Genomic DNA, 24,618 nt, shown 5'->3' on the forward strand with positions numbered 1-24,618 from the left:
TTTTAGGCCCCATCTCTCAATGGTAAAGAATCATTTATTTTAAAAAAGACTAAAAAATATATGGGATCCGGATCTTCACCAAAATCGAAGCAGTTTGTCCTTGTCACACACCCAACCTGTCAATCAAGTTTCGGCCAAATTCGGCCATAACTTTTTGGGATATCCTACTCAAAGACAGATAAACAGAGGTGAGTACATAACCGTCCACTTTTCGTCTGAATCCACCAATAACTTTCTGAGATAATGACGGAGGTAATGACAAAAAAAAAACTAATAAATCAAGAAACTTGAATTTAGGCAGAAAATGATCAATTGCCTCAATTCACTTTCAGTTAATAGAGAAAGCAAATGCCAAAAACAAAGTAGAAACTCGAAGGGCACTTTGTCGCCACTCAATATGATTACATGATATTACACATGATTACCCACATGATTACATCATTATACATACTTGTGCCAAGTTTGATTTCAATCCCTGAAACCAGATTCAAAATATTAAATAATTCAGGCTGACACACCATGCATCCGATCAGCTTGAAATTTAAAACATACATTTCTCATGAGCACTAGTTCATAACTGTGACGTTTCATTTCGATTGCTAAATCAGTTCAAGAGAAATAATTACTTTTAAAGATTTTCATTCAATCCAATATGACTGCTCAACCATTTTATCTATTAATTATTTGTGAACAGCCTGCTATCCCCAAGGTTTGGGGAACACATGAGTGAAGTTTCCCCTCAATCTGTTTTCATTTCAGAGAAGATGATTTCTAAAAGTTTATTCTTCAAGAAATCATAGCTGCCAAACCATGTATGCCTGGTGTTGGCTGAATACCAATAATACCAGGTGGGGTTAACTCGGCCTGTCATCCTTCCCGGGTCGGCAAAATTAGTGCCAGCATGCTGGTATACTGTGTCGGAGTGGCGACCCGTCCAGGATTGTGCCCGATAGCCAAGGAGACTGCTTAAGCAGCACCAACGCGCTGCACAGAGTACAGTCCCAAATCATGTGTCCTATGTTGTCATAGGAGGAGAACTTTTTGTTCCTCAAGGATAGGCGATCATACCTGTAAAGCTTCGCCTCGATCTGTTCAGCCATTTCAGAGAAGAATATTTTTGAAGGTTTTGATGTTTAAAACAATATGGCTGTCGAACCACATGACTGATGACATTGTCATTTTTATTTCTCCACATGCAATTTAGTCCTAGATGATCCTCAAAATTTTTCATACTGATCGGATAATGCATTTGACGTGTGCAATTATGACATCATAACAAAACATCGATGACATAAAAAAATCACTTGTTTCCCATCGGGAGTCCGTCACAGGTGCCAAGTTTCAATTTTTTCAATGGAATGGTTTCAGATACCGAGGTCCAAAGTTTTTCCTTTTTTTCCAACATGGCTGCCACACCATGTGACCTATGACATCATAATTATTATCAAAGCATTCTATATGAAGTCACACCTGTGGTGAAAATTTAGTGTCAACCAGAAAAGCGGTTTCAGAGAAAAAAAGAACAGAGAAAAATCAGCATGGACGTAGGTGTGGGCAGACAATCCGAAAACATGCCACTGGCGAATTCGCCAACGGAGGCAGAAAAATAACTTTTACGAAACAACCAAAACATAACTATCGCTTGTGAAGTATTTTTTCTTTTATTTCAAAAAGTGATGTCATAAAACCAATGTGACCTGAGAACAGTAATGGTGGTCTTCCAATAGACCAGAGAATGCACGGTGGAATCCTTAAAATTATCAGGGAAAAGAGTGTGAACGAAATAATCAAACTCCAAATCACGTATGCATAAACATGAGGACAGTACACAAAGGTATGTGGGAAAAGCAAAACAGGAAAATCAAACGTCTTTCAATCAAGCAGTTATACACAATGTAGTTGTGCTGTCATGAGTAGTGTCACTTGAGTACCATTTGAGAAGGAAAAATAAATATATGCCATGCAAGAACTTTATCCCATTGCAATGTAGTTGGAAGAACACTTACATCAGAACATCAGAACATCAGAACAATAATCCAAGTTTCCAGCCAAATCAATTCACAGGGTTTGATCTTTTGGTCGGTCAAACAAACAAACAAACAATCAACCAAACAAACACACACACATACACATACACACACACACACACACACACACACACACACACATACACATACACACACACACACACACACACACACACACACACACACACACACACACACACACGGCGCAAAACCTTTGGATTTAGTCCAAAGGAACTCTTTTGTCTGAACACCCTTTGGGTTCCCAAAATACAATTAAAAACAACAATAATAATCAGGCACTTTCTAAATCCTTCCAGTGAAGAAAGTTCAAGGGACGGTAAACATCATATTTTAATGTGGATCACTCACAGTGAAGTACTGTCAGCACTTGAGTTAAAATCATTCTCACAATTAGTGGCCTCGCAGCGTGAACATTGCTTCAATCTAATCTGGCTTTGGGTTTCATGTCGCTGCGGCGTGCATGGAATTATAGATCTCCGTATCCGCTGAAAGACAAAAGGAAGGATCAAATTCAATGTTTGCACAAACAGTAGCTTTATAACCAATATATTATAAAAGGTGAATGATCTGTTTGTTTACAAACGATTCCTACAGTATATTTCTTGGGTAACCTCAATCAAACTTGTAATGCGTAAAGATGGCTTGCAGGGTGTCATCAGTGGGTAACAACACAATCCTCAGAGTTGGGAACAGTGGATGTGGGGGCAGGAGTGTGGGGATGTGCAAGATAAAGGTTCAAAACAATCACCGAAAATCCCACTTGTGTAATGCAAAGCTGTAGAGGGTCTCTGACTGGGACGGAGATGAAACAATAGCGTCTAATGGTCTAAAAGGTGTAAAATGTGGTGTCAAGTGAAGAAAGCCAGTAAAAGCCTTTAAAATCTGGCAAGTCAAAACTATGTAAGAGGTAAACAACAGCAGTGAACATGGCACCGTATGTAATGATCCTTAATTTTCAGAATATCGATACCATAAGATAAACTTAAAAATAATTATGTATCCTTGTTCTACTCAGACTTCATTCCCCTCTCCTGTGTGGTGTACAAGTACAATTGCTATAACAGAACCGTCATCTCTATGCAGGCTCGTGTCGGTGTGCTTTCAGCACATGAGATCATGTGTTGATTGCATCAAGTAAAAGTTGATATTAAAGGGTATGTTTACTGTCACTGTGGGAAACGAAGTGCAGCTGACATTACAGTTTATCTTTCATCACAACAAAAAAAAATGTATATTTGATAGTCAAGTGTTTACCTTGTTCACAAGTATTGTTATATCAAAGTTAAAATCTCTGGATGTTTGATGCATCATCGACTTAATAGAGTTAGTAATTCAATATGTCTAAGGTTGGTAATAATTATTAAATTGGAGGTAAGGCTTTGTTTGATTTTTTTTTTTTTGAAGAAAAAAAGAACAATTTATGTTGGACACGGCAAACAGATGGTGCAGGCAGGAAGGGTAGGAGGTGAAGGAGAGGGAGGAGGAGGATAAATAAAAACAAAAAGGTACAAAGTGTGCACAAAGGACCTTTCTGTACTGTCTTTACCAGAAACACCCGCTCCTCTGGAAGAGGTCTGGGGTGAGGGGAGGGAGCAGGTGAGTAAATTTATTTTGTGCGTGGATAAGTGATATCCCATCCCTCCGGCAGGGGTCAGTGTGGGGTTGCAGTAGGAAAGGGATGGAATGATGTGGCTGTTGCAGTGACAGTTGGCAACTGTGCAGAGTTGAAATGGAGAGTTTACCATTATAACAAAGCAAATAGACACAGCCTGATGTCTCCATAGAACAAACCAGCCATATCTCATACCATGCTAAGACCCGCAGAAACGAGTACTGATATAGCCGTAGACATGGTTTCACAGGATTGTATTGCAGCATTTAAGATCACACGAGTGTGACAAGTCACCATCTGAACCATTTTACCCTGGTGGTTTTCATTATTCCATTCAGGGCTTTCAGATGTCTGTTCACCTCCTCCTCAGGTCATGCCCCATCCATGCTCAAGACATTTCATCACCTCATTTATCCTATCCAAACTCACTCATACCTTTCCAGGTAAATGAGTTTTCCCTCTCGTCACCTTTCCAGTTTTCTATTGTTTAGCTCACCTGGAACTTAGTTCCAGGGAGCTTATGGGATAGCATGTCATCCGCCCACAAATACTGGAAACTTCTTCTCTGAAACCACACATAAGATTTCTAATAAACTTCACCACAACCTTCATCACCCTGTATGTACCAAAGTTTGTTCATGAAATTTAAAAGAAAAAAAAATCAAAAAAAAAACATAGGGCCCTAAAGGGGTTTACAGGGGTTGCCCCCCTAAATAGGTGTTTGCTTTCTTCTCAGAAACTACACACACAATTCCGATGAAACTTGACCACAACCTTGAACACCCATGGTGGACCAAAGTTTGTTCTCACTATTAAATAACAACAACAAAAAAAATTGGGGTCGAAGGTGATTTATCGGGGTTGGGCGGGGAGGGGGGTGCAGTTGCCCCACAAAATAGGTATTTTCCATAACATTGGTTCATTTAATTGGTACATGTTGCTGATTCCTTCCCACGTTGACTTCCTCCTCAGTATCATTACTCTACCAGGTGAGCACCCAGGGGTATTGCCCCAATTTTTTTTTTTTTTGATACATTGCTGTTTCATCGCTTCCTTGCTGTGTTTGAGCTTGTGTCCAGCTTCTTCAGCACCATTGCCCTACTCTACCTCTCCTTTCTATTATTCCTCCCCTGCCCCATTCTTCCTCCAAGTGCCTCAAATCCACAGTTGGAGTTTTTCCCCTCTTTCTACAGTTTTCATTATTCTGTTCTGTATTCTAGCTCTTCCCTGAGCCTCGATCTTGTGTATAAAAGTAGCCAAGAGCTCATTTGCTCAAAAGTGAACAGTTATCCATCTCTCCCAAGCTCTTTTTATTAAACAGAACATCATTGCGTTGGCAAATTGTCTGAGACGCACAACACAACCATTTTCCTGCAACGCAAACTTGTAAAGTCATGACCATCGGAGCAAGTTGCTGTTAAAAGGCTGACAGTTGAGCAAGACAAGCTGCATCATATATTTTATCTTCATTGTTCACGTGATAAGATTTCTGGCAGTATCCAGTCAATGTTACAGCAACTCATTGCACCATATTTGTTGCCAACCTCATTGTCGTTAATCTTCCTCTCCCACATTGTCAATGCCATTATCCAGAGAATGGTACTGTGCAGTTCATGAGATACACCTTCACAGAGGACATTCACAAGCTTGCCACCATTTGTAAACCTGCCACTATTAGAACTGTTGAGTGAAATATTATGCTTTATTGATTAAGTTAACATAAGCAAAGTAAAGGTTCATGCTCAGTCTGGTTGTTCCACACCATTTTTTATTTGCTTTGGGATTTTAAATTTACAATGCAGAAATTTATTTTTGTAATCAGGCATTGTTGGGTGATTTGATATCCATGTGTTTATTTAGCCTCCAAACCATTCAGCAAAATTAATTCGGCCATCAGAGCTTAACATTCAGCTCTGACTGGGGGTGACATATCCATCTTTGCGGAGTTGTTTCTGTACCTTGTTGGAGTGCTTGGCTTAACTTTCAACATAAGCTGTGGGCTGTCAGGATGGCCTATGCCCCAGAGGTATGCACACTTGCCTCGGACCTGTCCTATCTGGGTTTGAATCTCGTCTCAGCTACAAACTGTCATCCTGATGTCTCGTAAGCAGAGTGAGGGATCAATGTGTGTACACGCTGTCCCTCAGATAAACAATAAACTTGGAATCCTATCTGCCAGGAATAATTTGCAGACGTTAAAGATACCATGGTGTCCTTCATGAAGAGAAGGTGAGCTATTGCTGCTCCATGGGGAAATTTCAAATTCATGTGCTGTCCTCCAGGTGATGGCATCAGGGGCACAGCCATGCCTTCAACCATTGGTGCTAATCACAGCCTTATTTCTTGTATACAAGGCCAAGGATCATGGAAGAGCAAGAACACTGAATGGATCAGGATGCAACACAACAAAAGTAACAGTAAGGGGGAAAACACCAACATCAAGGCTGAAAGGTAAAATAGAGGGAGACGTGAGTAGTAGATTAATGGGGTTTCTGAGGCACCCATGCAAATGAATGGGGAAAACTTTGAATTGATCCCCGAAAACCCCTCAACAGGAGGCTCATATGTATAGGGAGAACTCTCTGACTCGAGACCCATCAGGAGAAAAAGAGAACTATGATTTTCTGTTGTACAAATGTATAGGGAGAACTCTCTGACTAGAGACCCATCAGGACAAAAAGAGAAGTGTGATTTTCTGCCATACAAATGTATAGGGAGAACTCTCTGACTCGAGACCCATCAGGACAAAAAGAGAAGTATGATTTTCTGCCATACAAGCTCATGTTAAATTGAGACTGTCTCAGGGGTCCAAAAAAACCTCATACAAATTCATAGGGGAAGTTTTCTTGATCATGGCGAATTTGGTCAAAGGAGGAGAATGATTTTCTCTACCCTTTGGACTCTTACTCCACTCAAAGAGTGAGCCAACGAATATTTGATCATGTTCTATTTGAGGTAATAAATTAATTTTCCTTTTACGTTCCTCACCATCGAGTATGTTCACAAATATTATTTTGGAATTTAGTTCTTGGTCTAAATATCTTTGGTGAGCAGAAATGAAATGATAAACTTCTCTCAATGTTCTTGTTTGACCAACTCCTGAGCCACAGATTATTTTGAGATTATAGAAAATTGTTTTTTCATTGTTGAATTGATAACCATCAAAGTTTTCAGTCCATTAAAGGATATTTATTTTTATCTTTACATCCTCTAAATTATTTGTAATTAAATTTATCCGCTTATTTGTTTTATCTACTTTTACCCCAGTTATTTCTTCAATAAGACTTATTTGATATTTCTCACATTCTTTATGTTTTCCATTTAAGTACCAAGGTTGATTTCATCTCCACTCTTTGGTTTGGTTATTGCTTGGTTCTATCATTTATAAATCAGTAAAAGATGGTAGTAGTTCCTCAGCACTTATACTTATAACCATAAGGGAGACTCTTAAAACCATTCTCTAAAATATATCTTTTATCATCAAAAGCTCCTAATGCTTTCTTATTTATTTCTTCTGTATATAATTGATGTTTATAACTTCTTATTTTATTCATTTTTTGATACTCTTCCTTCTCTAAGATTAAACAGTTGTAATAATGTTTTAAGTTTATTCTTTCATTTGATATTTTTTTCTTTATTCCCTTCAACTTCTTTTTACACCTTTCAATATTATTTTCAATGTATGTAAAAGCATAAGCCTTTGATCTCAATCCTATAAATTCACTCATAACCTTCCCACCCAATTCATCTTTTAACTTCCCAATAACCTTTTCGTTATTTGATGAAAACAACACATCATCAGATTTATAATTACTTGTATCATATATATGTCAATATTATATTATCAATCATATCCTCATATACATATCTAGTCTTTATTTCTAATATAAAACTATCTGCATCCACATATAACAATGACACATTATCCTTATACTTTAATTTGAAATTATTATAGTAATAGTCATACATAAACAACTTTGACAAATCAAGAATTGATGCTCCTATATAAATAGGTTTATCCATTTCAATACTCTCTTTTTTCAAATGAATAGAACAAAAGTTCACTGAAAATACCTCCACACATTCAAAACTTGGTTTGTTAATTAACTTTGAAGCCTGTTTCCAAGATGGAGGAAGTCTTTTGTTTTCTCGATTCCTAACATTTTCCATCGTCTTTCCTAATACAGCATTATTCATTAATTTATAAAAGTCCTTCTCAAAACCTGTTTCTGCGTTTTTTCTACTTTTTGTATTAAAATCAATATAGTCCTTTAACCATGGACTTTGTTTAAATTTTAAAATACTATGAATTTTACTCACTCTCAACCCAGCAGATAATATTGTCTCAAGTTCCTTTAATGTAAAACATAACTTTGTTATTCATTTAATGTAGTAAGCAGTTTTTCTGAAGATTTACCCTTAATATTAAATGACTGTTGGTAATCGCTTAATAATTCTTTTCTTGGACTTTCTTTATCAGAGGCATCGGGTAGGTCTTTATGTTTATTATGAAGTTCTTCAGGGTATTTTAAATCAACCTCAAAATAATATCCAACTTCAGCCTCATCCAATTCTTTTTGAGAAGACATAACAATATCAAGTAAAACTTTTTCATAATGTTTTTCTTAAACCCATTGAAGTTCCCCATAAGGTAAAGATTGAGACATGGCCCACCCATACAAATTGTTAGCATCATAATACATCAGGTAAGACTTGTCCTCATTCTTATTTTTATCAGGAAGATATTTGTTATTTGCTTTAGCATATCTCTTGGAACATACTTGAGATATTCCTCCTCTTTTTGCCTTGTCTATCATTAAAAGCATATCTATATCACTGATTAATTCCAACTTTTGTTTTGTCATTTTGAACGTCGCACTCCAAGCCAAACCTAGTGCAGTGTAATAGTGAGCGGGGTCGAATCCAAAAGAATTTATTCATTATGACAGACTGTTCTAAAAGTTTCAATCACATCACTTAATAACAGTGCATTAGTTTTAAGATATAAATCATGATATTCCCCAAGATTTTTGTACATTAAACTTCTCCCAATCCTTTTTCACTTGTGTTTAATCTTCATCAGAAAGATGAGTATTATTCAACTTACCATAGAAACTCTGCCTTGAAGGAAGTTGTGTTTCTTTCAACATTTCAAATGAATCCATATAGTCATACGGATATATTCTCTTTTGTGATCGGAGATCAATCTCTTCTTGATTTGAGAAATATGATTTAAGACTCGGGAAGTTTTTTTAATATTTGATGCGAACTCAGATAATGAATCTCCAATGAATTTGTATGTGTCAAGAAATCTGATATGGGTTATGGGGGATGTATAAATTGTTTTTGTGAATGAGATGTATTTTTGAGCTGTGTTTGGAATGGCGAAAATATTTACGAATGTCTTTGAAAGTTCATTTATAAATAGATGTGTCATAGTGAGCATTGTTGTGAAGAAAGACAGGAATAAAATTTGGAAGCTTGTAATTAAGATTACAATGGGAATGAGCTGGACCTCTATATTTACCAGTAAGATGACAGTGATCCCTAACCTTAACCCCTCCCTCAATTTTCTCATCACAAATATGACAGGTACTGTTCTCTCTCAATTCCTTTTCCTCTTCCTTTGTTAATGACATTGGTTTATAGGTTTTCATCATTATTTCTCTTAGTCTTATCCAATCTTTTTCCAATCGTCTTACAAACTCCTCTGAGGCATCTTCCTCTCTATAAAGTTCTAACTTGTTGTATTCATCACCAACAGATGATTTGATATAATAACAGAAACCACAAAGAGTATGTTTTTGGTATATATTTGTGTATGATTTATTTGGATATGGAGAAACAGTGAATATCTTTTCAAGGATACTTTCAAAATCGGCATATATCACAAACGGATGTTTTCTAGATTTGTTAAAATCTTTAAATGATATGTTTGAACCTGCTTTTGATAAATTGATTATGGTTGATTTATGATCCCTCCAATATTTCGAATGTTTATTTACTCGTTCTTTTGTGTGAAAGGAGTTGAGACATCTCTTACAAAGATACGTTTTACATTTTCTCTTATATATTTGTGATTTGGTTAATCTTGAGAAATTTTTGATGAAAGCATAATATGATTTTTCCTTTGAAGTGAAGTGGACAAGGTCAATGTGTGCTCCATCATTTTTATAGTTGTTTGAAAATTTTAATGTCTGAACTTTGTTGTATCTGTTAATCCATATACATGAACAGATAGATTATTCATTTTCTCAAATTTAGGAATATCTCTCAATGACATTGGAAACTTTAAATCTTTAACATTTAATGTATTCTCATATTTCTTATAATCTTCAACCCTTTCAGGATTCCATTGTGGAGGATGTAAGTGAGCAAGTACAGACCATAAAAAAACATTTATTATCTTTGTTTTGAATATTAACAACCGCTTTCTTAAGTTTTATCTCTTTTGGTCAATCAATATAAGAAGAAGCTTGAAGAGGATCTGATTTTAAGATGTGTATATCTTAAAATATTATTTTTGTGAGAGTAAATCCACTACCTACGACAGTGTTATCAACATCTTGTTCTTGTCTCTGGAGATCATCGTAAACATCACATCTTACAAAATCTTGAAATGATGAGATAAAGTGTGGGTTTGTCCTCAGATAGGGAGTAGTTTCATTGAGTTGTCTTATCATTTTCAATTTTACCCCCATATAAAACTTAAAAGTTTTCATTTCACTTAATGTGTTTTTAATTATAGTTTCAAGACTTTGTTTAACTATATCAACAGCTTCCATGATTGAAGATGGTCCAGGGTCTTAAAAACGAAACAATGTTATTTTTATACACCCTTTAAATACCCCATCAGTGTTTTCAATGGAGAATTTAGCTTCCCTTTCTTCATTGTTCTTGTGTTTGCGTGATTGAAGGTGTTTATTTAATTTTTTTTTTAAGAATATCATTGTCACATCTCTCACAATGTTTTGTTTCTTGGTCAAGTGGAGATATTTGATGAAATAGATTAAATGTGTGTTTGTTGGTTTGAGGGTGTTTTTTGTAATATTTATGTTCGTGATAACAAACTTCGCAGAACGTTGTATTCACCATATTTATATCATAAAACTTTACTTAAACGAAAAAATTTTTGATGAAAATTTCGTTTAATTTATAGGTGAATCTGTTCTTAAAACAATTTTATCCTCCAACTTTTTTCACTTAATAAATTCAATGTTTCAAGACACAAAATACAAGTTTCAAGCAATCTCTTCATTTGTTAAAGATACTGAGAAATATGTCAAGGATGGAAAATTGAACAAAGATAAATATCACAACCATTGGATAAAAACAATTATGGTAAATAATATGAGTTCTTCAATTTCCTTCAGTGGAAGGGCTTTTAGTATACCTGGAAGAACGTCAAATAAAGTATCTCTAACAAAAGTTTCTCCTCTCCTTCTGGTAATATATTCAAAAATAGAAAAAGCAATGAAACAAGAAAAAGTATCAAAAAATAAAAACCTTATGGATGAAGCTTGAGAAAGAAAAGAAAAGACCATCTGTAATATGCAACGAGAAATTTGTATTTTTTTTTCAACAACCCTAAAGATATAAATCCTGATGAAATAAAGGATGTTAATATATCAGGTGAAATGACAGTTCGTTCAATAGTAGTTAAGGATCATTTTAAAATTACCTTTATTCAAAAAAATGTTGTAGTTGAATCTGAGAATGAAAAAAAGTATATAGATATCAATGGTAATGTTGTTTCTACTAATTAAATATGAGTCAATATTCAACTGAAGATTTTGAAGATTATGAGAGTGATTATGATACTTTTGTAGATGATTCTGAAGATGAAATTTAGTTTCAGTAAAGTTTTACTTTATAAATATGCTAGATTTTGAGCCTCTTGAATTCGCGGATTCTCCATACGACAAATTTGACAATTGTCCTGCGTGTGATAGAGTGAGATTAAACACAGAGTCAAAAGCCTATAAACAATGTATATTCTGTGATTATCATCTAATTAATGATAATAAAAATATAAATAGGAAAATAATTATTTTGATATACACCAAAAATGAATTACTTTGCAAGATTGATGAGAGAAATGAATGTAAAGTATGATGGTAATAACACACCATTCCTTACAAGGGAAGAAACTGAACGTATTAGAGAAATGTTCAAAGGATTGTTGTAATATATTATTCAGGATTGTCATTTTCAGGGAAATATCAACACAAGATATTGTATAAATTAAATCATGGATTATCTTCAAATTAAACCCGAACTTAGGATAAAATATGGAGTTTCCAAAAAAGCCAATTATAAATAAAATAACCTGTTTTCCAAGTATATAAATGAATGATTTTTTACCCATTTGGGAAAATAAGATAAAATTTAACAACCATAAAAATCTCGCAAATTCATTATGATGTCTCATAGTTGGTTCAAGTGGATGCGGAAAAACCTGCTTACTTTTGAAGATGCTGCTGCCTCCCAACTTTTTCGATTATGATAATTTAATAATTTTCACAAAGTCGAGTTTTCAACCAGAGTATCAACTACTCTCACAAGGTTTTAATGCTGGTCTTCAAAAAGAAGATATAATCGGTTTATTTAAACTTCAAAAAAACCTAAATTATGATAACATTGATGATATAATACAACTATTTTGTGATACAAAGAGATGTAAAAAGGAATCAAAACCGATAACTTGTATTCTTATTGATAATACGGATGATATACCGTCTCCCCAAGATTTGGATAAATCAAAAAAGAACCTCGTTATTTTTGTTGAATGTGTTAATGAGAGAAACCAAATGGTAATGGACAGCTACTACACAAGAGGGAGACATTCTTCTTATAATTGCATTTCTCTTAGTCAATCGTACTTTCAACTTCCTCGTCGTTCCATCAGAAACAATGCTAATACTTTTATTTTATTCAAGTTAAATTCAATAGATATAAACAACTTTTGGAGAGATAATTGTTCTACATTATGTTGTAAAAAGGAATTTGAGGATTACATGAAGCACATGACTGAAAAATATCAATATATTGCTGTAAAACAAGATGAGATATTAAAATGATATTTTCCAATAAATAAATGGATGCGAAAGAAGAGCAAGAAGATTTAAGGAACATCATGAGTTGGTTTCAAAAGTTGTAAAACAACAGGAAGATATAAAGAAGAAACGCAGACAGAAACTAACGGGCGAAGAAGCATTTGAAAGAAAACAAAAGAATTTTTATAAACCACTTTTAAAAACTTCCAAAGAAAAAATTATAGATGTTTCCACAGTTCCCACAATAGAATATACTCCTAAAAAACTTCAAATGATAAAAGATTTCAGTCAAATGATGGAGGAAGAATAAGAGCATTCAGGAAAATTAGAATATGATGATGAAGGATTATTTCAACAAATGGAAGAGATTAATCACCCCCCTGATTATATAGTGAATGCTCTTCAAAACAATGAATATTCAGCGGATTAAAAAACCAAAGCAGGACTCATTCCAACAGAACAACCAGCAATATTTAATCTTGTTCAAGAAAAGGTATTGATATTTAATGATGAATTAAAGTTCTTGGGTTCTGCTCAACCCCCTGTTAAACTTACTCCGAGAATAATGTTTCTTCTCACAAACGATGGAAGACAAGCTTCAACTGTGAGGTATGAATAAAAGTATTTTGATAAACCATTGGATAAGAAAAATAATGATAACAGAATACATATTGATCTGCTGGACTCTCTTAATTATAGGGTTAGTATTTCTGGTAAAAGTAGGAAGAATGAGAAGGAGAAGCACAATATTCAGGCTTCAAGTATCCTTGGTTCAGGTGTTAGTTTTCTTCCAAATGACCCATCACAATTAGTTAATAGACTGCTATTGTTGTTCGGTAGTATGAAGGCTGGAAATAACAATTGTTTGAATGAAGAATTAGCCACTTTAGACCAGTTGATGAACATGAAAATAATGAATAAATATCAATATAAAGACATTTTATCTCATACTAAATAAGATGAGAAGCACAACAAGCGACCACACATCTTCATTTCCATACCCACTACAACTTGACCCAACAAAAGAACATGAGGCATCTTTATTGTCCATGGAAACTTATAATACCTTATTTAATATAACTGAGAAAAATGACAAGTTTAGTTATAATCCGGGAAGTGGATACAAAACGAAAACAGTCTCACACGGAACATAAGAAATTTCTCAAATATCTTCCGAAATTGTCCGTCTTATGAAAGAACAGGGAGATGAACCAAAAAATATTGTAAGAGACATTCAAAAACATACTTCAAAATCAACGCTTAAACTTAAAAATAACTACAAGGGTGATTTCACAATTGATAATTCATTGAGAGAGTTATTGGGTTTCTCCTCAAAAAAGATTGAAACTAATGGGACGTTTTACAGTGATAATGTCATTCAAATATCCTCAGGAATAAATTCGGTATTAATTCACTGTGATTTGATTGATGGTGCTTATAAGGATAGAATAAAAACAAATACAATATTTTCATTCAGCACATACTCAACCCCAATTGGTTATAAATTCAATATGGAACCCAAAAATTTGGTTTATCTCTCTGTGTCAGTAAAAACCGTACACAAAGTAAATTTTAGGATAACCGACCAAGATAATCATGTGATTTCTTTTAATGTAGAAGTTATATCCATCAGAATTCACCTTTGTGAAGTTTTCCAATAAATAAATACGATGGTTATTGTGAGGTAACACGAGTTGGGAAAATATAAAATAATTACGGGGGATGGGATTTTCCTTTCCCATACTACAAGGGTGAAGGTATGTATCTTGGTAGAGGATACTATAAACCTAAGGGACAAAGGGATGTCGGACATCAATTTAGAGGAGATGGGATAATTGATACTTCAATGGGTATCGGTTCAACTATTCTTAAACATGAAGACCAAATTGGTTCAACTGCATCTGCTGTGGGAAATGTAGCAGGTGCTGTAAAGAGCATAAAAGATGCCCAAAAGGAATCTCATAAATTACAAGCAATTAAAGAATTTAAAAAAGGTAAAACTCAGTTGTCTCCCCAAGAACGACAGAAAATAATTCAAATACTTGGGTCAGGGTTTCAAAAGTTTTAACATATTTTTCCCTAAATAAATACAAGTATGGAAGCAATTGATAGTATCTATGATTTGGATGATACTATTATCATCTCAAACTCCACTAAAAAAAGATTACTTCAAGGTAAATGCAATAAATGGAACAGACTGGAATGCAAATGGTACAAAAGTTTGAAATAAATAATCAAAAAACTTGTTTGAATCTATCTGAAAGTTTCTGTTGTGTAACTTTACATTCACAAAAACTGGGAATAACACAAACGCTACAATCGTCAATGATTTATTATGGAAAATGTTTGATAGTGTTCGTTTGTATATTGGAACACAAGAAGTTGAAACGGTTGATTATGTATCTGCTGTATCTGAAATGATGAAATTAACACGATATTCATTCAGTGATAGAATGGGAAAGGGGTCTGTCGAAGGTTTTATTCCTCATATGTCAAAGGGAACATCCACAGACCCTGGATATATTCAAAGGAAAGGAGCATATAATGATGATGCAAAAGCAGTTTATAGTTTTACTGTGGCAGTTCCTCTTCAAAGTATATTTTGATTTTGTGATCATGATAAAGTTCTGTATGGTCTTAAAATTAGATTTCAACTACAAAGGAATGACAATGAAAATAGATTGCTTTTGGTGTTGGTCGTGCTTTTGGTGCCCAGAAAAAATTTGTAATTGATGAAATGAGTTGGTATCTTTGTGAATATACTCCTAATCTTAAAACAGAAGAGATATTGAACAGAAGACTTAACTCAAAGAAACCACTATATGTATCATATCTCAACAGAAGATGTCAACACGTTAAACTAAACCAAACCACTTACACGTGGAATCTGGGTGTTCTGGAAGGAAAGCCATGATATCTGTGGATCATTTAAAAAAAAGAGATGGCGATACTGCTACAGATAAGAATAATGCATTGACTGATAATGCTAAGGTGAAACAACTTCGACTTTCTTTTGATGGAACATTTTATCCAAGAGATAGATTGGAAATTAATTGGGAAAAAAATGCTATTGCTGAGGCATACAACTCTTACCAAAAGGTGTGTGAAAGTAATGGAAATGAAGAACCTATTTTGGATACGACAGCATTTAAAAATTGTATAAAATCTATGTGTTTGATCTGAGTGCTCAAAAGGAAACTATAAAGTCGAATCGAGTGGATACTTCCCGATACATTGAAAGAGGAGAGAGTGAAGAAGTTGATACATATTGTTTGCTTTTGGAAGAAACAGAATTACAGATTAATACAGATAATGTTGTTATGATTAGTCTCATATAATTTTTTGTTAAATAAATGAGTGGCAATGTGCCAACTGGGGTATACTTTTATCAACTCAATGTTCATAAACTATCATCTTGTGTTCAAAATCAAATGCCATGTATGATTAATGTGAATGCAATTCAGAGAAAAGGAGCAGTAAGAGTTGATGTTTTGCTCACAAGAGATCAGGTTCAAACCTTGAACAATACTGGCTCACTTAAAATTAAAATGACAAATCCAATGTCGAAAAAATGTTCATTAAGAGAGACGAGTGGAGGATTTCTCCCATTTCTAATTCCTTTATTTGGTGGTTTAAGTGCAGTTGGAGCATTGACGGGTGGAATTTCAACAGCAGTGAAAACTGCCAATGAAAGGAAGGCTCAACTCCAGGCTCATAAAGAATTAGAAAGACATAACAAAGAGTTGGAGAAACAAATTATTGGAAGTGGTGTAATTGTAGATTTTGCTGAAAAACTTGAATGTCTGCCTGATAAAGCGAGATTGTTAGTTGGAGATATGCTTTCTTCTGTCGCACAAGCAGGTGTAAAATTAACTAAAAGAATTAATGGATTATATCTTTCTCATAAATAAATGAGCATTGATGAGTGGCTTACAGAATTTGGAAAGAATACAACATCAAATTTACAACTTGTCAAATATTGTAAGAAATTAAAAATTCATAATGTGGTTATTTGTATGAGAGATAAATTAACAAATGTGCCGAAACATACAAAGAATGTTATTATGAACTTAGAAGATAATAATGGGAACGGTTCTCATTGGGTTTGTATTTTTAATAGTCAAGACAAATATTATTTTGATCGTTTTGGTCTTCCACCACCTGTTTAAATCATAAAATTCTTACAGAATGGTGTTTATCAAACATTTCTTGTCCAAGAATTAAATTCCAAGTGTTGTGGTCAATTTTGTCTCTATGTGTTCTTTCAACTCAACAAAAATAAAAAAATTTATGGCATTATTTTTAATCTAATATAAATGAGTTATGTTGGTAAAGCTGGTTCTATCTTTGGTGTATCCCAATAAATGGGTATCGATTTATCAAATTATTACACAAAGGCACAGGCTCAACAACAGAAATATAGTATAACCAAAAATATTAACACGAAAAATGCGCATTAAAAATTATCATTAAAAAAAAAAATTATCCAAGCCCAACTGACGCGAATGACTTGGTGAGATTAAGTGATTTATCACGATATATATCTCCTTAAATAAAATGGCCGTGTATTCCAAAGATACAGAAGTGTTGATTTTATCTCCAGGTCATACAGAATTCACAGTTCGAATTAAAATAAATTTTTATAAAGAAGGGCGTATCGTTTGTATGAGAATAGAACAATGGGGGTATGATATGAATATAAGTGGTATAAGTGGTCATTCAAAATTGACCGAGAAGACCTGGAACAATTAAATCAGTCTTGTAAGGAAGAATATTATCCACTTGGTATCGAGAATGAGTTTTGTGGAGTTACAATTAGTAAACAACAAATAAAATAATTTAATAATGGTAAATATAATAATGGTTTTGCCCTAGTTTATATCATTAAAACAGAAAAAACAGGATTATATATAATAACTAAGGAAATACAAAATGATTTAACTATGGGAAGATGGGGAGGTGTTTCGTGTCATCATATTATTTTGTCATATATTTCTTATAAATAAATGACAGCAAGAAGGCTTCAAGAAAATTATCATTTCTGTGTCCAAGCATACCTTCAAGAAAAGCGTATTCGGTATTTTAATAAAAATGTTCTACAACATAAGAATGAGGTATTTTCAATAAAAAATTGGCATTAAGCTGATGTTGATAAAGCAACAACTTTGGATTTAATTAAAATGATAAATAATGAAAAAAAAATTTAGTTAAGAAAATATAAGGTTCTTTTAGAAATTTAAAAGAATTTTTTATTGGTTTCCTGTTGTAAAAAAAAAATTATTTTGGATACAGGAATAACAAGAAATCTTGATGAATATATGTGTAATATTCTATGGGGTGTAAGTGATTCAAGGATACTAAGGGACGAGGAAGGAGTTGAAGAAGACAGGGAAGAGGAGGAAAAGGAGAAGATTTTTTTCTTCAATAAATGGACGAGAGAGTGAAGGCATTTCTAAGGATTCTTTATGTTTAAAAATTAGGAATCAAATGTGCATGTTGGAAACTAAAAAGGTTTTTGCACTCTTTAGGAATTTTTCTCATAAATAAATGAGTTATTGTCTCAAATGTAAAAAGAAAACTAATACTTAAAATATTTCATATTTTAAAAGTAAAAATAATAGGGTTACACAAAAAGGTACATGTTCGGTGTGTGATTCAAAAAAATATCAATTTATCTCCAAACACAAACGTGGAGGAGATATACAAAAGTTTTCATCAGGAAGTAAACTTACAAGTACTGGAATACCAGGGGAATTACATCTTCCAGGATATTGTTTCTGTGGTACAGGCACAAACTTGGATAAAAGATTAGATGAGGCAGACAATCCTAAATCACAGAGTAAGCCCATCGATCGGGTTGATGAAGTGTGCATGAGACATGATATTGATTATGGGAATACCACAACTTTGGAAGAAAAGCATGAAGCCGATAGAGAAATGATATATAATTTCTCTGATACAAAATCCAACCTTGAGAGAAAAAGTTGATAGGTTCATCGTGACGAAGATCATCAGTGCTGAAATTTAAACTTGGGCTTGGAAATTCAAAAAACTAATAGGCTCTAATGATGTCATTAAGACTGAAGAGCAATTAGCTAATGAATTACAAAAACCAATATTCACAAAGTTTCGTAGAACGAAGGTTTATTCCAAGGAAGTTGATTATATCTGGTCTGCTGATTTGAGTGAACTCAATAATGGTAAGCGGTACAAGGATGCTTTAACCGTTATTGATTTGAGGAGTAGATATGCATGGGTTGTCCCTTTAAAAAACAAAACAGGTAATACTCTTATGATAGCCTTTCAACAGATATTTAATAAAAGTAAGAGAAAACCTCAAAAAATTGTGGATTGATGAGGGTGGGGGGTTTTATAACAAACCATTTATAAATTTTCTAAAAAATAACAGCATTACATTATACAGTACCTTTAATGAAGGAAAAGCCATTGTTATTGAAAGTTTTAATCGTACCTTAAAAGAGAGACTATATAAAAAATTCACACAACTCGGTTCTCAAAAATGGTAATCTTTTATTCAGGATATTGTGGATATGTATAATGACACGATTCAGACGTCAACGAATATGAAACCATCAGATACATTTACAAAATTAAAACATGAAAAAGAGATTAATGTCAAAAAGCCCAACTTCAAAGTTGGTGATATCGTAATAATATATAGATGGAAATCTCATTTTGAAAAGGGTGATTCAAAGCGATGGACGAACAAACTTTTTTAAATTGTTGATGTAATAGATACGGTTCCTTGGACTTCTTAGATATATGATTTTGAAGGGGAAGAGATTTTAGGTTCATTATATTCACAGGAATTACAAAAGACAAAACTAAGCAGATAATACCCATGGGAGCAATGGGTTGGCGCTTCACTCCCCCTGACAATACACCATTGTGGACACTCGAGGGCCAAGTCCGAGGTGTATAACAGGTGGCATCTGCTGTATATAATGTGTGTCAAGGGGGGATATTCTTAGATCTGTGAACCCAAAACACAGAATCGTCAACTGAATAGTCAAGGCTTAACTTTTGTTTGTTGGTGTGTGTGTGTGTGTGTGTGTGTGTGTGTGTGTGTGTGTGTGTGTGTGTGTGTGCGTGTGTGCGTGTGTGCATGTGTGCATGTGTGCGTGTGCGTGTGCGTGTGTGTTTACCCCCCCCGTCACATTCAAAATCTAAACCCCCACCCCAAACCTCACATTCAAAATCTCAACCCCTGCCCGAACCATCATATTCAAAATCTCAACCCCCCACTCAACCCTCACATTCAAAATCTCAACCCTCACTCCAATCCTCACATTCAAAATCCTCACCCACACATTCAAAATCTCAACCCCAACCCTCACCCAACACAATGTCTTTTCTTTTCTTTTTTTTCTCTTCTTCCAATTCTGTCTTTTAAGGCTTTCAGGTTTGATGAAATGGAAAGGTGGAGTAAGAACCTTCCTGCACTTTCTTGCCAGAACTAACAATATATTTTTTTCATGTTTTTTTTTTCTCTTCTTCCATTTCTGTCTTTTAAGGCTTTCATGTTTGATGAAGTAGAAAGGGGGAATAAGAACTTTCCTGCACTTTCTTCTCAGAATTTTCTTGATATTATTCTCATCAAGCACCATCCAACAAAGAACTACATCGATAGGTTTAGATCCTAAAGAGTGGCAGAAACCACATTTCAAGTCTCCAAATTAAAGCCAACTTTTCAAGTCTCCAAGGTTAACCACATTCCTGTTGAGTTTCCAAGATATGTATCACATTTTGAGTTATCAAGCCAGAACCCACATTTCAATTCTCCAAAATAAAACCAACTTTCAAAGTCTCTAAGGGATAACTCATTTCCTGATTTTTTCAAAATTTGTGAGTCTCCAAGGTAGGCCCCATATTTAGAACCATCTTGGCAGAACCCTTTTCCAGAGTTTTCAAGGTAGTTATTTAAACCATCAAGGCAGAACTCATTTACTGATTTTTTCAAAATTTGTGAGGTCTCCGATGTAGGTTTCACATTTAAAACCACCAAGGATAACTCATTTAGTGATTTTTTTCAAAATGTGTGAGTCTCCAAGGTCGGCCCCATATTTGGAACCATCTTGGCAGAACCCTTTTCCCGAGTCTCCAAGGTAGTTATTTAAACCATCAAGGCAGAACTCATTTACTGATTTTTTCAAAATTTGTGAGTCTCCATGGTAAAACTTGTATTCTGGCTCATCAAGGTATAACTTGTTCAGTGGGTATTGTCTTGATAACTCACAATGAGTACTATTGCTGCAAAACTCTTTTTCAGGATTTTGCTGGTCTCCAAGGTATAACTCTTTGGTTGGGTCATCAAGGACGAACTCGTTCTGTGGGTCTTAGTTGCTCATAAGGTCTTCAACCAAACCAACAATTTCGCCCCAAGTTGTGGCAAAAGCAGTATTTTCATTTCGTATTTCAGATACAATTTCTTGTGAGAGAAAATAATAATGTATTAATTAAGTGATTTAATTATTAAATTTTTATATGCTTAAATCAAACTCTGTAAATAGGAAAATAAAATCTTACCTCAATAGATAAGAGGTTTGAATCCAGTTCATCAACTTGAAGGTTTTGTTCCATACAAGTAGTAGAACTCCAAGGAACTCCAAGCTCAGCACAGTACTCCATTGTCAGTAAAAAATGTTTGAAATGGAGTCTGGGTTGAAGCTTTTATGCAGAAAGACTGGTGGGCATGGTTTCCCTTTTCAAGCCCAGGCAAGCCATCATTGGGAAATTTTTCAAAACCATAACATTCTAGAATTTTCTAGTGATTTCTTTGTGAGTCAGAGATGAACTGGAAATGATGTAAGAGTAGGCGGAGCTTAGTAAAACTTGTGAAAAGTGGGCGTGGCTTATATAAATACCTCATGAAAGTGGGTGGGGCTTAGGAAAAGTGGGTGGTGCTTAAGAAAAGTGGGCGTGGCTGACGAAAATACCTCATGAAAGTGGGCGGGGCTTATGAAAAGTGGGCGTGGTTTATGCAAAAAATAATATGAGGCTCAGGAGGTGGCCAAACAAGAGCATTGAGAGAAGTTTAACATTTTAGTTCTGCTCAACAAAGATATTTAGACCAAGAACAACGTTCTAAAATAATATTTGTGAACATACTCGATGGTGATGAATGTAATAGGAAAATTAATTTTTTACCTCAAATAGAACATGATCAAATATTCGTTGGCTCACTCTTTGAGTGGAGTAAGAGTCCGAGGGGGAGAGAAAATCATTCTCCTCTTTTGACCAAATAAGCCTTGATCAAGAAAACTTCCCCTATTAATTTGTATGAGGTTTTTTTGGACCCTGAGACAGTCTCAATTTAACATGACCTTGTATGGCAGAAAATCATACTTCTCTTTTTGTCCTGATGGGTTTCGAGTCAGAGAGTTCTCCCTATACATTTGTATGGCAGATAATCATACTTCTCTTTTTGTCCTAATGGGTCTCGAGTCAGAGAGTTCTCCCTATACATTTGTATGGGAGGAATTAGCCTCCTGTTTCGGGATTTTCGGGGATCAATTCAAAGTTTTCCCCATTCATTTGCATGGGTGCCAAAGAAACCCCATCAATCTACTACTGACATGGACAAGTAAGTCTCCTTTGAGGTGGGAGGGTTAACGGGGGTAGAAAATTTCAAGGTTTTGGATGTTGGATAATCTGAGATGGTGATGAACAGCTTCTTGAATATTGGGAGGGAAGAATGAGACTGAAGAGAATGTAAAAGTTGAATCTGCAAGATACTGGATGTTTGGAGTTTCACCAGAAGGGGATTGATGTTGGACCACGTGTTGCTTGCAGAAAACTGGGGGGGCGGGAGGAGGGGGAGGAGGGGGGAGGACAAAGCATGAAGACCAAAGTGTGCAAGACTAGAAAGGAGGTGGCAGAAGACAGAGACCACCGACCTGTCTCTGATGGGAAAGTGATAAGCCCACAGAATCAGGTTCAACAAAGGAGATTCCAATGACCTTTAAGGCCTTCAATTCCATGGCATCAAGCTGAGCAAGATGTGAGGTAGGGGAGCCAGCACTTCATCAAGCTGCATATTAAGGCCTTGTCGGTGGATGGGATTTCAGGTGTGCCAAGGGAGGACTTTGTACGATGGAGCATGCCCTGTCGGTGACTGGCTTTCGAGGCCAACTTTGAAATATTGTTTCAAGAAATATTGCCCAAGAAAGATAATAGCTGATAGTGAGATGAAACTTCCTCAAGAGGATTGTTCATAAAGTAGATGGGAGTGGTTGCCAGATGGTCCTTTATGAGAGAAATAATGAGAGTGTGATATCTGTCGAGATTGAAATCCATATTCCACGTTTTTGACCAGCTTGTGATATTGTCAAGGTCCAAAGAGAGGGAAGGGGCTGCTGCTGGCCTATCTGATGGAAGAGTGATGTCACGGTAGAGGGCAGAGTGATGTAAGTATAAAGGGGGTGTTCCAAAGAGTCAGATAGATCATTAATGAAGATCAGGAATAGGATCTTCCAGAGAGTGCCTTGGGGCACTGTAGCCTTCATAGAGATAGGGAAAAGGATTCTGTCGAGAGCCTCACATTGGCTATGAGAGTGGAGGACATCAGTAAGCCATGTGTGGAAGTGTCATTGGATGCTATAGGTTGAAAGTTTGGATAGCAAGGCTGGATGCCATATTGTATTGAAAGCACGTGATATGTCCAGAGAGATGGCCCTGATCATGTCTGACATAGAGGGCCTCCATCCATTATTGGGAGAGTCGAAGCAGCATATCCACGGTGGAGTGACCTGGTCTGAATCGAAATTGGTGATCTGAGATGAGGCCGTTGGAGAAAAGGAAATATTTCACAAATGTGATGATGGATTGCATGACCTTGCTGATTGGAAGTAATATATTCGGTCTGCAGTTAAGGGGAACAGTTTTGGAACCTTTTTTTATGTAATGCAGTGATGTTGGGTGACTTATCCCTCTGTGTCGTAAGAGGCAACCAGGGTTGCGTCAGGAAGGGCATCCGGCGTAAAAACCTATGCCAAATCATTATGTGGACAACAAAACGACGGTTGATCTGCTGTGGCGACCCCTGACGGGAGCTAGCCGAAAGAAGAAGAAGAAGTGATGTTGGTGACTTTCAAACAGATGGAAGATGACCTCGGGCAAATGACAAGGTGAAAAGAGGAGAATGAGGATGCGCAAGAGCAGCAGAGCAGGTTTTGAGAACCCCTGAGCTGATGCTATCCCATCCAGTTGCAGAATCATAGTTGAGGGTTGAAAGAATCATCTCCACCTTCTAGTGCAAAAGACATATGGTCCAGGTGCAGTTGGATGGGTTGAGTCGGTACAGGGAGTGTAGGGTTGAGGACACAAAATTTGGAAGCAACCATAAAATTGAAACTCATGAGTAAAGTCGGCTGTGGTGCCATTTGAAGTGAGAGAAGGGATGAAGGGGGAGCATATTCCATAGACAGACTTAACATGCTGCCACCAGGTTTTTGAGGAGGGCAACAACATTGAGAGTTCAATATTGAGGTTGCACAGATGTTGTTACGTTGGACAGATGCAGTTCTGCGAATGACCAAAACCAATCTCCAAATTCAAATAATTTACATTGTGCTGCATAAGAAAAAAAGATAACATCCCCTGGGCCATCTTGACCCTTCATCATATGATTATACATACGCAAACCATGAAGAGTGCTCGAGTAAAGTAATTTGCCAAAAGTTATATTCTGCACACTTAATGATATTGTTGCATTGGAGGGCCAGCAAAGGCAGACGCCAGATGTCTGACCTCTGTGAAAGACCCATCAAACTACTAATTCTTTGAGTTCATAATTTACTTTGTGATTTACCGAGTTACAATCCCCCAAGGGCAACCTTCCCAGCATGTGGCTGGTCCAATGTATTGGGCACCCGCTGCCTGT

General features: G+C 35.5%; 1 protein-coding gene across 1 annotated transcript in view; it reads right to left on the bottom strand.

Moving 5' to 3' along the window:
- Window positions 1-1,648: 1,648 nt before the first annotated feature.
- LOC147011050 (sodium- and chloride-dependent GABA transporter ine-like) overlaps window positions 1,649-24,618 on the bottom strand; it is a 152,452-nt gene continuing 129,482 nt past the window's right edge. The window contains exon 14 of the mRNA XM_085860622.1: window positions 1,649-2,533. Coding sequence (XP_085716748.1) covers window positions 2,393-2,533 — 141 coding nt within the window. The 3' untranslated portion in view covers window positions 1,649-2,392. The remainder of the gene's footprint in view (window positions 2,534-24,618) is intronic.

Source organism: Eptatretus burgeri, chromosome 16, assembly GCF_056783735.1.
Source record: "Eptatretus burgeri isolate ZD-2024b chromosome 16, Ebu_testis_v1, whole genome shotgun sequence".
Lineage (NCBI taxonomy): Eukaryota > Metazoa > Chordata > Myxini > Myxiniformes > Myxinidae > Eptatretus > Eptatretus burgeri.